Source organism: Sciurus vulgaris (assembly GCF_902686455.1).
Source record: "Sciurus vulgaris genome assembly, chromosome: X".
NCBI classification, from domain to species: Eukaryota; Metazoa; Chordata; class Mammalia; order Rodentia; family Sciuridae; genus Sciurus; species Sciurus vulgaris.
The window spans coordinates 32,387,136-32,401,869 of NC_136471.1; the positions used below are offsets into that span (position 1 = coordinate 32,387,136).

The 14,734-nt window shown below is 40.7% G+C and overlaps 2 protein-coding genes across 3 annotated transcripts in view; one reads left to right on the plus strand and one right to left on the minus strand.

Annotated features, from left to right (window-relative positions):
- The window catches only part of AKAP14 (A-kinase anchoring protein 14), an 83,642-nt gene that overhangs the window by 19,407 nt on the left and 49,501 nt on the right, over window positions 1–14,734 (minus strand). The gene's annotated exons all lie outside the window — the stretch shown is intronic.
- On the plus strand, window positions 11,512–13,370 carry LOC306650945 (rhox homeobox family member 2-like). Its single transcript, XM_079123449.1, has 3 exons — window positions 11,512–11,943; window positions 12,159–12,492; window positions 13,041–13,370. The coding sequence occupies exons 1-3, from the start codon at window positions 11,886–11,888 to the stop codon at window positions 13,117–13,119; spliced, it is 471 nt and encodes a 156-aa protein (XP_078979575.1). The 5' UTR covers window positions 11,512–11,885; the 3' UTR covers window positions 13,120–13,370.

A 14,734-nucleotide genomic window follows, 5' to 3' on the forward strand; every position in this document is an offset into this window, starting at 1 on the left:
GCTCACACAACTCTGGAGTGCACACCCAGCTTCAGCTGCTCACTCCTTAGCACCACCGTAGTGCCCAGAACTTTCCTTCAAAGGGCGCAGATTCCAGGTTTCTCACTCACACTCAACACTAAGCTTCCTCCCCTCAAGGACTGCAGTGTCCTGATGTCCACTCTTGCATGTGACACTTCAGAGCCTTGAGAGAGAGATGCAGTTTGCACCCTGCTCATCCAAGGCTGAGGGGGGCTGCAGTGCAATGGCCATCATTCCCTCCCATGTCCTTGCAAAGCCCAGCCTGCCAGCTGGCTGCACAGCCTGTGAGGTAATGCCAGCTTGGTGCAGGTGACAAATGAATGCTTTTAGGAAGGCAGGCTAATAGCTGGAAAGCCTTCATTATGCCACGTAGCTTACAAAGACTCCTCTGGAACAATACCCTTTTTTGAAACTATTTTTTTACACTTATTGGTATATAATAAGTAGACATAATGAAAAGATTCATTATGCATATTTGTATATGCACATAATTGGTTAATTTCTTTCCACAGCACCTTTCCTTTCTCTTCCCTCCTTCCTCCCCCTCATCTATTAGCTCCATTTCTATTATAATTATTATTATTTCAATAGTGTATTTTAACCATATATATGTGTATTTTATATATATATATATATATATGATTCATTGTGGAATATTCCAACATGGACCTCATGTTGTTCGTTAGCTTTCGTTCCCATTTGGAACTACATTTGGTAGTATCTCAGAAACAAGGAGGCACGTGCCCAAGTTCTGAGGCTTCCCTTTCCAATCCCCTGGGAGGTGCTGAGGAGGGCTTCCCCACACTCAGCAGTAGCCAGAAGGACAGGTGGCAAATGGCCTCTTTCTCCAGTCACCTGGTAGGGCCTGGTGCACAGCCGAGCCCTCAGATTCTTTCTCCAAGCCAGGAGTCGGGATCCCCCGCTTTGGCTATTCCTTCTCTCTTTTGCACACACATGAGCGTGGGCACACAAACACACGTGTAGGGTCTTTATTGAGAGTACATCCTGGAATGGCCACCCCACCCCATTTCTCCCGAGTTTCCTTTGGTCATCAGAACATGCCTGCAAGTTACAACCACATTTCCACCTGCTGGCAGGCCCAGCTCTGAAGCTGCTTCCAGACAGAGAACAAGAAACACTTGTGGATTTATGGGAGGCTCCTGCAGTGTGAAATTGCAGTCGCCTGACACAGGAGTCTGGAGAATTTTTCATACATATGGCAGCCTAATATCAAAGTGCTTCCCATATGAACTGTAGCAAATACATTGTTAGAGAAAAAAGCACGTCAAGCTGGGTTTTGGCAGGACCCACAAAGCCAGCCCCCTCAATAGAGTGTCACAATGTGCAAATCTGTATTGCCTCAAAAGTCCCCAGAAGGAAAATTCACCTTTAAAGTAGCTAGTTCAGGTCCTGACAAAAACAGATTCCAAAAGAAAACTTTTAATCACTCCTCTTGAAATCTCCCAGGCAGTTATTGACACGATTGGAAATAGCTTATGAAACCCAGCAAGCAGAGAGCCTACATTCCTGTGCAGAGCTGCCTCCGGGTTCTCTAGGTGGCAGCCAAGCCCCTGCCAATGCCACGGCGACGGGGTCACAGATGGGACAGAGGGACAGTGAGTAGAAGGTGAGTGCCCCTCCCTGGAACCCTGGAACCCACAAACGACTGAATTACTGAAAAGAGGGGCTCAGTACAATCACCCAGAAGTGACCATGAGCCCTTCTTTTGGACTGGAATACTTCAGCAGCTGCCCTCTACTGGCAGACCCCACACACTGCCTGACCTCCTGGTGAGCCTGGCCTCTCCTCACTTCCCATTCCAGAATCCCAGGCTGCTCCCAGGGAAGGAAGGGAAGCATCTTGTGCTGGGCATGGTGGTGCACACCTGTCATCCAGTGGCTCTGGAGGCTGAGGCAGGAGGATGGAAAGTTCGAAGCCCGCCTCAGGAATCTAGGGAGGCCCTGAGCAACCTTATCTCAAAAGGAAAACAAAATGGACTGGGGTGTGGCTCAGTGGTTAAATGCCCCTGGGTTCAATCCCTGCTACAACCAGAAAAAAAGAAAAAAGAAAAAATCTTGCCACTTGGAGGGAGGAGGAGAGAAGGGGCCTGGAGCAGATGGGGACTCCCCAGGTCCCCATCCCCTTTTCTTCAGCTCTTTGGCTCTTCAACAATTACTTTCCATATCCAATAATGTGCTCCCCTTTTTCTACTTAACTGTATTTCAGAAGTACTTTGGGACATTTCATCATTTTCTTCGTAGTTAATTATATGCATTCCTATCTTTCGTATGCATAGGGCTGTTCCCTGTTGCCACTGGAATAAATGAACATCTGCATATGCATGGGTTTTCTCCTTTAAATGTTTTCTGAGGCTAAGGTTCCAGGACCAAAATAATATGTGACAGTGAATCTCTTCACAGTTCTTGTTGCATATTGCAATGAGTAGCTGTGTCCGGTTTTAGTTAAGAATGTGTGAGTTTAGCTGGGCACAGTGGTGTACCTGTAATCCCAATGATTCAGGAAACTGAGGCAGGAGATTGGCAAGTTTGAGTCCTGCCTCAGCAACTTGGTGAGACCCTATCTCAAAACTTAAAAATATATAAAGGGCTGGGGATGTAGTTCAATGGTGAAGCACCCCTGGGCTCCATTACCAGTACCCCAAATTTTTTTTTCTGGGAGTATAAAGTATATTTTATTTATATAAACACTTACTTATTTTTCAGCCAATTAGCATAGAGTTTCTTTAAGGGATATCATACATTGTGAGAATATCATTCTGAGATAGGAAAATTACAAAATTACACACAACACACATATTCACACACCTCTGCGTATGTAAAACATATACCTGCATAGGTGTGTGGACACAGATCTTATGCCTGTCATTCTCTAATTTTAGCAAAGAGTCAGGCAGAAGCACAAAAGTACAAAACTCACTGACTGATATAAAGAGAGTTGACCATTGCTTTTACTAGACTTTGTAATTCTGTTTGGAATGTGTTTCTGGAAGATGGGACAAGCTAAGGTTACGGGTTCAATGTGAGGACTTAAGCTTCCTGCCAGTGTTTTTGGAGGAGGCTGATTTTCTTTGCTGTGCACTGCAGTTTGGGTGAGGGACCAAGGGTACATCAAGGGAGTCTCAGAGTGACTCCCAAACTCATCAGAGTAGATGAAAAATCCATTTTTTTCCAAGAAGCTTTTCTGTGTCACATGGCAGGTTTGGGAGTCCCTGAGATCCTGATACCCCTAATGAGGAAAGGGGCAGAAGCTATGGTGACCATAGGGAGTTAAGTGGCTGCAGTGGGGGAGGGAAGAGTCTGCAGGGGCGGACAGCAGGGTAGGGAGATGAGGGTGTTGAAGGGGCACAGATCAAGGGATTTCAGGGAGGCAAAGGGAAGATCCAGGATATTGAAGGAAGAGGAGGAGAGGGCTGATGGGACAGGAGAGACCTCAGAGGAGCCAGCCAGAGAGGTCTCCAGTTTCCCAGTGCAGTTCCAACTTATCCTTAGTGAAGTCAGAGACAGAGGAAAAAATGGGAGTCATGAGAGAACATACAGGCAGCTGGAGTGGGAGAGGAGGTGCTGCCCAGTGGACTGAAAGTCCCCCAGGGGAGGAGCCAGACCCAGTAGCAAAAGGAACCAGGTAGGGAAAGTCAGTTGCACATTGACTTCTTGTCTGGGACCCTGAGTGGTCCCTCACACAATGTCTGTTGAGGAGCTGATGTGCTCACTCTACCTGATCCCTGATCAAGGAGTCTGGAAAAAGGAGGGCTGTATCAAGCCTTGTTCTTTGACCTGACATCTGAGCCATCCTGGAGAATGTTCTGTGTGTGCTAGAGACAAATGTGCTTTCTGTGCTCATGGATAGACTGGTTTTTTGTTTGTTTGTTTGTTTGTTGTGTGTGTGTGTGTGTGTTCCATTTGATCTAAGTTATGATTCAAGTTCAATGATTCCTTGCATGGATTTTCTGTTGGAATGATCTGTCCATTGTTGAAAATGAGGTCATAAAAGTCTCCTATTTAGTATTGTACTGCTGTCTATTCTCTTTTCTATTTTGTTAGTATTTCCTTTACATATTTAGTGCTCCAATAATGGGTGCAGATATATCTACAGTTGTTATATACACTTGATAAATTGACACTTTGCCATTATCTTGTAATAGTATTTTTCTCTTTGGATAGGTGAAACATTTTCTGTTGCATCGGATATAAGTATAGTCACCTCTGGTCCCTTTGGGTTACCATTTTCATGGAACATCATTTTCCATCTCTGCTTTCAGCCTATGAATCTTTAAAGCTACGATGATTTTCTTGTAGACAGCATACAGGTAGATCTTTTGCACAATCTCAAACCAGGTATGGTGGCAGGTGCCTGTAATTCTAACAGGCGGATCACAAGTTCGAGGCCATTCTAGTAACAGCTCAAGATAGCTGTAATCAGGTCAAGATGGATTCCTGCAAGTTCCCAGCTTTAACTTATTCTTCTAATCATTTTTAGTTATAAATAAACAAATGCCTATTTACTACTTGTTATTTGTAGTCATGGCACATATATAAAAAGTTTTAGAAAAGTGTATTCCACCCCCAGTACCACAAAAATTTTTTAGAAAAGTACCTTTTTGTTTTGGAGGCAGTAATATGTTTTCCAGTTATTTTTAGTTAATCTGGTTAAAATGTTTATGTATATACCACTAGTTATCTACCTTTCTACTACCTTAATTTAAGAAGAAATAAATTGATATATTCCATGCTTGTATAAATATATTAAAAGAGATTCTACTGCCATGTATAACTAAAAAGATCAAATAAAAATAATTTTAAAAAGAAGAAATAAGAAGTTGCACTTGAGAAAAATGTTTTCACCATCCTGATTTCAGTTAGTTTTCATTATTTCCAGTTATTCCTGGATAAGTGCTTGCTTAAGTAACACTATCTATATCACTAAAGCATTAATTCAAAAAGAAAAAGAAATTAGATTGAGAAAGAGGTTTTTAAAATCTGTATTCAACTAGTCACTCAGGTAATATCTAATTATTGCTATATAAAATTTACTTATGTATTCGTTATTTATAGCACTACTTTCACATTCCCAAAACAAAGGTTTTTACATAAGATAAGCTATGTTTTCAGCTTTGAAGTTTTATGTCGTTTTTCAGCAAATTCTAGTTATCTCTAATGAAATATTTCACATCTACCATCAGTTATGTATATTTTCAATACCATCTATGAAGAGGAAATAAAAAGTGGTTTGAATAAATGTATTTTTCTACATCCTAGCTTCACGTGTTTTTCCTACTTATTTCTAGATTGTATTTACCTAACAGTTATTTATATTACTAACAAGTGTGGATTTTTTTCTTTAAGTACCCAGGATTGAACCCAGGGACACTTAACCACTGAGCCACATGCCCAGCCCTATTTTGTATTTTATTTAGAGACAGGGTCTCACTGAGCTGCTTAGTGTCTCTCTCCCTTTTTTTTTTTTTTTTTTTTTTTTCCGGTGCTGGGGATCAAACCCAAGGACGTGTAGCTTGTGAGGCGAGCACTCTACCAACCGAGCTATCTCCCCAGCCCTGCTTAGTGTCTCAATTTTGCTGAGGCTAGCTTTGAACTTATGATCCTCCTGCCTCAGCCTCCCAAACCGCTGGGATTGTAGGCGTGCACCACTGTGCCTGACTACTAACAAGTTTTTTTTTTTTTTTAAATGAGACTGCAAAGTTGGATTTGTTTTATAGCATTGTGCCTTTACATGCTCCTCTACTTATTTCTACGTAATAGTTACCTAAGTAACTATAGCACTATTCTTACATTACGAAGACATGAATACTTAGATATGAGAAGAAAGGGTTTTTCAAAATCTAAAATTCAGTCAACATACCTAGTTACATCTAGTTACCGCTGGTAAAATGGTTACACAGGTGTGACTAATACATACTGGGTGAACTCATTAATTCAACAAGATTTGGGAATTCAGATGTGAGGGGCGCTTTATGTTGCCAGTTAAGCAATTGCCAAAAAATCACTACTTATTCCTAGAATTAACTCATTTTTCCAACAAGCAGTAAGAAGTTAGTGTGAGTAAATGTGTATGTTTCCCTAGACTTCTTAGTCACCCCTAGCTAACTCTAAGAATGTAGTTAACATAGATACTACTGTTTGTGTAGAGCATTAACATTTTATTCCAGGATGAAATATGAATTTATTTATTTTTTTAGGATTTTGTACATCATTTTTTATTTTATTTTATTTTATTAGTTATACCTGACAGTAGACTGTATTTTGGCAGAATATACATACATACAGCATAAAACTTATTCTACTTAGGATCCCACTCCTGTGGCTATACATGATGTAGAGTTACCCTGGTCGTATATACAAATACAAGGCTAGGAAAGTTATGACTGATTAATTCTACTGGCTTTTCTATTCCCCTCCCCCCTCCCATCACTTGTTTCCCTTTGTCTAATCCAGTGGATTTCTATTATTCCCCTCACCAACCTCCCTTGTTTTGGGTTAGCAGCCACAAATCAGAGAGAACATTTGGCCTTTGGTTTTTTTGGGGATTGGCTTATGAAATGTGAATTTAGGATTGAGAGTTGTTTCAGCTTGGTGAGCACAACTTGTTTTTCTGATTTTCTCTAGATTAACGATTACTTAAATCCCACCGGATATCTCTCCAATCAACTCATAACTCCAACAAGGAAATAAGAAGATAAATGTAAGATTATCATGATTTTCAGCTTCCTGACTTTGGTTATTTTAGTTATCACTAGTTATCTATATTTAACTAATTATCTAGATACCACTACATATCTGTGGTACTAACTTATTATTTCAATAGGAAATAAGAATTTAAATTTGACATCTTTTTCTATTTCCTGACTTCAACCAGTATTTCTGCTTATCTCTAGTTACCTCCTATAAGCCTAGGTAGGTCCCACTATTCATCTCTTGGATTTATGGATTATTTCATCACAAAATAAGTGAGATTGAGAAGAATGTTATCTTAGTCCATTTTGCATTTCTATAAGAAAATACCTAAGACTGGATTCTTCATAAAGGAAAGAGGTTTATTTAGCTCACAGAGCATGACACTGGTATTGGATATTGGTGAGGTAAACCCTTCATGCTGCATTATAACATGGTGGATGACATCCCATGTTGGGAGCATGTGCATGTGTGTGTGTGTGTGTGAGAGAGAGAAAGAGAGAGAGAGAGAGAGAGAGAGAGAGAGAGAGAGAGAGATCACGTGACAAGAGATCACCTCCAGTCCAATGAGAGTGAGAACACATTTCCATGAAACCTAACTCACTGCCACAAGAATATGAAACTCTCTCAAAGATCTAATTGACGTATTTCAAAGGCCCCATCTCTTCAATCCCATTACATTGGGGACTAAAATTCCAGCACATAAATCTTTGGGGGTAAACCATATTCAAATCATAGTAGATATGCTTTCAACTCATGGTTTCTGTTAGATATGCTTTATTTAAAATTTACCTAAGCACTATTTATTTACAGTGCTAACTGATTAATCCAACAGGAAAAATGAATGTAGCATCTCAGACAAATTTTATTTCAGCGCTTAAACCTCAACTACTTATTCTAGCTATTTCCAGCCATCTCTATGTTACTAACATCTAGGTGCCACTAGTTATAGTACAAATGACATCCTATTCCAACAAAAATTCAGACTAACATTTGAAAAGAATTTTTGTAGCCTTCAGCCTTCAACTGTTTGTTCTGCTTTTATATGGTTATTTCAATTCAACTCCTATCCACATTCATCTTGTTATCTACATTACCAACTCTACATTCCAAAAAAGAATTAACAATTGGGAAGAGTGTTTCCCAGTTTCCTAAATTCAAAGTTCCTGTAGGTATCTAGTAAATGGCTACTCCTAATTATCTATACTTCTGTTACATTTTTTCAACCAGAAATAAGAATTTCATATTCAGAAGATTGATTTCTGGGGCTAGGGTTGTAGCACAGTGGTAGAGCACTCACCTAGCATGTGTGGGGCACTGGGTTCGATTCTCAGCACCACAAATAAATAAATTTTTAAAAAGGTCCGTCAACAACTAAAAATATCTTTAAAAAGATTGATTTCACATTCTTGCTTCAACTAGCTATCTGTAGTTAACTAGAGAACATGTTACTACTAATTATCCATAGAACTAAATCTTCATTCCAACATAAGATTAGGGTGGTAAAGGAACAGTTTTTCAACTTCTGTATTCAAACAGATTTCTTGGTTATCTATATCCCCTGTAAACTAGTTACCTGGGTACCAATATTCACCTATGGCATTAACAGATGATTGCAACAATAGTTAAATTTATGTGTCAATACGATGGATTTTTTAAACTTCCTGGATTCAAATTGTTGTCCTAGGTACACCTAATTCCCTGTAATTAAATAAATAGGTACCATTACTTGTAAATAATATTAACTCATTATTTTATAATACATAAAAGAATTGAGAATGAAGTCTTCATTAACTTTCTGGTGTCAAATATTCATTCTTTGTTTTCCAGTCACCTTTCTCTAACTAATCACCTGTATACCACTAGATGACCACACTATTCACTCATTATTCCACTATAATAAGAATTTAAGCTTAAGAAAAATGTGTTTTTCAGATTCTGTATTCCTATGTATTTTTCTACTTATCTCTGCTTATTTCTAGTTAACTAGTTCCCTGGATATTCCCAATTGTCAGTAGTATTAACTCCTTATTCTAACACGAAATTAAAAGGTAGAACTGAGAATATGGGGGGCTGGGGTTGTAGCTCAGTGATGGAGTGCTTGCCTAGCACATGTGAGCCACTGGGTTCAGTCCTCAGGCACCACATAAAAAATAAGTGAATAAAATAAAGGCATGGGTTCATCTACAACTAAAAATATTTTTTAAAGAATATGGTTTTCATCTTCTTAGATTTAAGCAATAACACTAGTTGTCATGTTATTTGTAGTCGACTTTTTCCCTGGGTTCTGTGACTTATCCATCATAGTAACACATTATACTAATAAAAAATATGGTGTCAGAGTTGAGAAGGATGCTTTTTCACTTCCTGGCTTATGCTGGTCATTTTAGTTATCTCCAGTTTTCCCTAGATATCTAGATTTCTTTATAGTATCATTACGTATCTGTAGTTCTAAGGCAACATCCCAAGAAGGAATATGAATATAGTATGTAAGACTATGCTTTCCAATTTCCAGACTTCAAATAAATGTTCTAATTATTTTTAGTTGTCTAACTAAATAAGTGTCACCAGTGATCTATCATATTAGATCACTATTATAATAATAAACATGAAATCAGAATGGTGAATTATGATTTTCAACTTTATGGCTTCAAATATTTTCTTAAATATTCAAACAATAGACAAGAATGTAATGTTATTGAGAAGAATGGGTATTTAACTTACTAAATTCAACCACTTTTCTGTGTCTTGTTTTCAACTCATTTTTTCTGGATATCACCATTTATTCTTTGGTTACTCACTAATATACAAAGTTCCATTAGATATTTATGACACTAATTTGCTAGTTAAACCAGTAAAGAGAATTTTCAGTTGAAAAAATACATCTATCCCTGGTTATCTCTAGTTAATTAATTACAAAATATGATGATAATGGTATATAGCATAACAGCAAACATAACTGAGCACATCCTTGGTATTAGAGTTAGTATTCAGAGGACAGGTTCAAATCCCAGCTCTGGACATTTCCCAAGTGGGTGACTATGAGCAGGTTATCTAACGTCTCTGTGATTGTAACATGAGGGTAATAACACATCTATGTCTATGGGGTGGTAAGAGGGTTAAATGTATTAATATAAACCAATCACTTAGACCACAAAGGATATGAAAAAAATGTGTGATTCATGCCAATTTTTACTTGGATAAGGCTAAATTAGGTATGTAATGTTTTCAAGCCTGAATCAATTTAACTAAAGATTTTAAATAAATACTAACTTGGCTAGCACCCAGACAGGGGTCAACAAAGGGGTACATGATTGAAGTTTAGAAAGCACTGGAATAAATCATAGGAATCTCAGATGTGAGAGACCATAGGATTCAAATTTTGATAGATGTATTACCTAGGCTTACGCATGCCATGATTAAAAGCATTGCAGTTCTCTTGGGTAACAACTGATCTGACGCCAAAATTCATTGCAGGGTACCTAGCTCCAAGAGGCCTGCAGAACCCAGTAAGAGCCAGCCTGGGGAGGTTGGTTAAAGTCAGGGAGAGGCTGGGGGGGAGGTGAAATCACTTGACAGCTTTTTCAGAATAAAGTAATCAGCCAATCATCCTATAGCTAGTTTCCTAATCACCCTCTGAGAACACAAAATAGAAAACATTTATTTTCATCTGTTAATCGCAGTAGGCCAGATGAGTAGGGTCCACCTTACTTTTAGGGGCTAATGAAAATGGTTAATTTATTTTGTAAAATGAGTCTGATAACAACCATGGTTATGAAAGTAAAGATGAGGTAAATGATGTGCATTTTCAAGCATAGGGCCCATTATTAGGAGCTATTCTCAATATAGGGAATATTAACACGACCCATGGTTCTGCCAAACACTTTTTAAAGAGAATCTACTCCCCTCCACCCCCGGTTTTTTGTTTTGTTTTGTTTTGTTTTGTTTTTATTTTTGTTTTTTTAAGGGTGCTGGGGATTTAACCCAGGGCCTTGTGTTTGCAAGGTAAGCACTCTACCAACTGAGCTACATCCCCAGCCCCACCCCCGCTTTTTTATCTTTATCAGTGGGGAGCAAGAGTTTAGAAAGTTCTAGACCTAACGGGTGGAATAGGAAAAAGAGGGGGGGTGGAAGGCCAGACGGGGGAGAAAAGAATAAGGAGGGGGAGGGGAGGTAGACGCAGAGTGGAAGGCGAGGATTACCCCAGATCTACAGCACCCGACCAGCAAAGGGAGCAAGCGCAGCATAAATTAGCAGATACTGCGTGCTCCACAACTGCATCCAAAAGAAAGGTCAAGTGCAGCTTAAGCATTCTTGGATGCACTGGGCAAGGTCTTGCACACGGGCGTGCTGGGTTTCCTGCAGGTTGCATCTGAGCATCCTGAACGCTCTGCAAATCCAGTCTCAAGCTCCCGCTCCTCCCGACCCCGTAGAGAGCTTGGAGCGCTAAGCTTTCAGTACGTGATTGCAAAAATTTTGCAAGTAGTCTGCTACCTGTTCGTTTAATCTTTAATTACTAGTCCAATTTAGGGATTTGGGGAGAAAACGGAACAGAATCAGAGTCCTAGAAGAGAGAGCGGTGCTTACAGACCTCACGTGTCACAAGGTTCACTGCCTTTCCATTCCACGTGCTGGAGCTGCTATGTGCTCCGCGTGGTTTTTCGCCCTATCTCTGCCTCTCTCGCTCTTGAAGAGCTTAGGATACTGTGCCATGCCCCAGTGAGCTTGCCTCGACGTCTGGGCAGAGAAATGTTTCAAACATTCCTCCAAGTACCCTGGGGTGGGGGTAGTGTGAGGTCTCTCTCGTCTGCCCCTCCCCCTGCACCAAATCGACTTGCACAATCCAGTACAGCCCGTTCCTCGAGACAGACACCCCACCCGGGTCAGGAGTTCTCTTAAGTTGCAAGTTTTAGCTCCCAATAACCATACAGTCACGCGCACTACGGCGCCCTTCGGGCACGCCCTCCCCCAGCTTTGTGGCCACGCCCTAGCCCCGTGCCCCGGGCCCAATCCACCAATCGCAGTGCAATTTGAGATTACAAGAAGTAGTAGTCTAGCCAGTAGCGTGCAAACAAGCGATAACTCAGACTAAGCACGAGACAGCGCTACTTTGCAGACTTCGCGGTGGCTCACAGCTTAATCGACGGCACTCGCATCATGGACCGTCCACAGGAGTGCAGCCGCGAGGACGCCAGCAACCAAAGCCTGGGAATTGGTGAGCTCAGGGGAGAAGTTCAGGGTCAGTGTCTGGGTCAGGACCCACGCTTTGGCGTGAACTCCCAAAAGACAAAATCCGTCTGGGAGAGGTGACTGGATGGGATGCCACTGCACCGCCGCCACCACCGCCGCTGCTTCACGGGTGCCAGCCCAGGGTTTGAGCACCAAGATCTGTCCCAATCCCCCCGTCACCGCGACTTCCCTCTTTTCCAGATAAGAAGCCGACTGATAGCTCGGTTATTGTCGTGGGAGGAGATGACCACGGGCAGAAGATAAGGCCCGAACCTGAGCAGGGAGCAGCAGCAGAAGGCTGCGATGCTGGCGCGGGCGCCCTCGGCCCTGTGAACGACAATGAGAACCAGAAGGGCGGCGGTGGCGACGAGAAGCCCAGGCTGCAGGAGTTGAAGGAGCCAGGCCACGAGGCCGCTGAGGGTTTCCAGGCCGGGGACGAGGAGCATGGCGATTTCTGCAACAAGTTCAGCCAATTGCAACTGCAGGAACTGGAGCGCGTTTTCCAACGCACTCAATACCCCGACGTGTTCGCAAGGTAAGCGGCTTGCCCTGGAAGCGCCTAGTTCTCTGGGGCGACAGGTCTCATCACAGAACGACTTTGGCTTTTTTCCATTCTCCTTCCCTTCCCTCCAGAACCGAAGGCTTACATAGGGGCTCAAGGCCACTGAGTCTGCCTGCCAGGTTGGAGAGATGCTTACTGGGAATCAAGGTTCACATTTCCATGCCATATATAAATTCAGTCAACTCGGGAAACTTTTAGCTGAACTCCTGTTTTTCTAAATAACATTTTAGATAACAGTGCAACGAGAGTGAGGATCATTTGATCATTATAGAAATATTTCATTAATTTTTGTGTTTAAAATGCTGAATTAAAATAATTAATATTAAATCTTGATTTTTTTAGCGCCCCCTTAAATTCTACAAAGAAAAATCCATCCCTAAAGCAAGCCTGGAACTGGGTATTAAAGAAAATGAACTGGGGCTATGGGAGGATAGACATTTTGAAATAAGAAGTGTACATCTGCATATTTTACTGCATTCACAAATCCAGATATTGAACTTTTGATGTTTTCTCCCCTTCAGAAAGAAACTTGCAATACCCTTGAGTGCTACTGAAGGCAAAGCGGAGCTCGATAAACCTGAAAAAACCAATTTGCCATAGAAGCCATTCTAAAACCTGCTTCAAGACTTCAGGCACCTTTCTAGGCATTCTCAAGCTGCTGTGTTTTTGTTGCCTTTTCCATGTTTGTGAAATGAGTTTTGAATTGGGGTTGGGGGTTGGGGAGTGAGAAATGAGATAAGTAAACCTAAGCATATGGGTAGTTCTCGTTACCAAAAGAAATATGACTTACTCGTGAAAGAAATAAAAATGAAATTCAAACTGAGTATTCCACATATCAATAAAATATAAAGTTCAGCTTCTAACAGTGTTATTCACTTGTGGTTTTTTGTTGTTGTTGCTGTTGTTTGTTTGTTTGTTTGTTTTCAGTACCAGGTTCTGGGGGTGCTTTAGCCACAGAGCCACGTCCCCAGGACCTTTTCTTTTTTAGCCTTTCCCCCTTTTTAAAAAATTTTGAGACAGGGTCTCATTAAGTTGCTTAGAGCCTTGCTAAATTGCTAAGGCTGGCTTTGAACTTGCAATCGTCTGCCTCAGCCTCCCAAGCCACTGAGGTTTCAGGCATGCAGCACCACATCTGGCTCTAACAATGATATTTTTTAAGAAATACTTCTGTGAGGAGTCAGGTCGAGACTCAGTCTGATCTGGGAAGTATGCAAATTAATGCACCAAAGAGCTAGATCATGAGAGTGTTCACTATTGTTTAAAACGGTTTAAATCGGGTGTAGGCTCTTGGCTAAAGGGTGACTTCATAAATGTTTAGGCAACAGGGTAAAGGAATAATTCCCACACAGCACACTAAATGAGCGGTTTAGTATGTTTTGTTATGCTGTGATTAATGAGGGAGATAGCTTAAAAGTCTTAAGTGCTTGGCTGTTTTGTTTTTATCCTATAATAAAGCAATGTAGAAAATGGAAGCCCTGAATTTTAGTTTTCTGGAGTGGTTTGACGTGTCAGCCTGAAAACATTGATAAAATACATTGTCGGAGGAGGGGGAAAGGTTTAGCAAACTGGAAATTTGTCTAAAATTGAAACCAAAAAAGAACAATCTAGAATAAAGTTCCACTGGCTTAAGAAGGGCAAAAAGGATGGGGCTGGGAATATAGCTCAGTTGATAGAGTGCTTGCCTTACATAGGGCCATGGGTTCAATCCCCAGCACCACCACCAAAAAAAAAAAAAAAAAAAAAAAAAAAAAAAAGCCAAAAGGTTAAAGACAAATTGCATACACTCTAAATATATACCTTGAAGATATGGCACACATTTAACTTTATGAGCAAATACTCTTGAGGAATTTCTGATGTCAGAGGGTATTTTTTTGATTGGACAGTAAGAACATTTATATGTATTACATATAATTCCTTTGTCAGATATATGCTCTTAAGGTATTTTCTCCTAGTGTGTACTATTTTATTTTCTTAGTGTCTAATAAGATTAAGGTTTTGAATTTGGGGGAAAAAAGGTGTTTTGGGAGCAGGCCACAAAATGGCTTTAGTTAGGCTCCAATGCCTGTCGTGTTTTTACTGTACATGTAGCCAGGGCTAGTCGAGGCCAGAAACGTTCAGCAATAGACTCAAGGTCATAAACATGAACTTGTGAGAATGCGTCCCCACCTCATGTAACCCGCTGGCAGTTTGCCTTCTTTGTTTGACCTGCATCAAG

What these genes read in the sequence shown, in the direction of transcription:
- LOC306650945 (XM_079123449.1), top strand. Translation starts at nt 11,886, where the DNA reads ATGGACCGTCCACAGGAGTGCAGCCGCGAGGACGCCAGCAACCAAAGC. An exon ending in CAACCAAAGCCTGGGAATTG is followed by an intron (nt 11,944 to 12,158) that starts GTGAGCTCAGGG and finishes CCTCTTTTCCAG; the next exon opens with ATAAGAAGCCGACTGATAGC. An exon ending in TACCCCGACGTGTTCGCAAG is followed by an intron (nt 12,493 to 13,040) that starts GTAAGCGGCTTG and finishes TCTCCCCTTCAG; the next exon opens with AAAGAAACTTGCAATACCCT.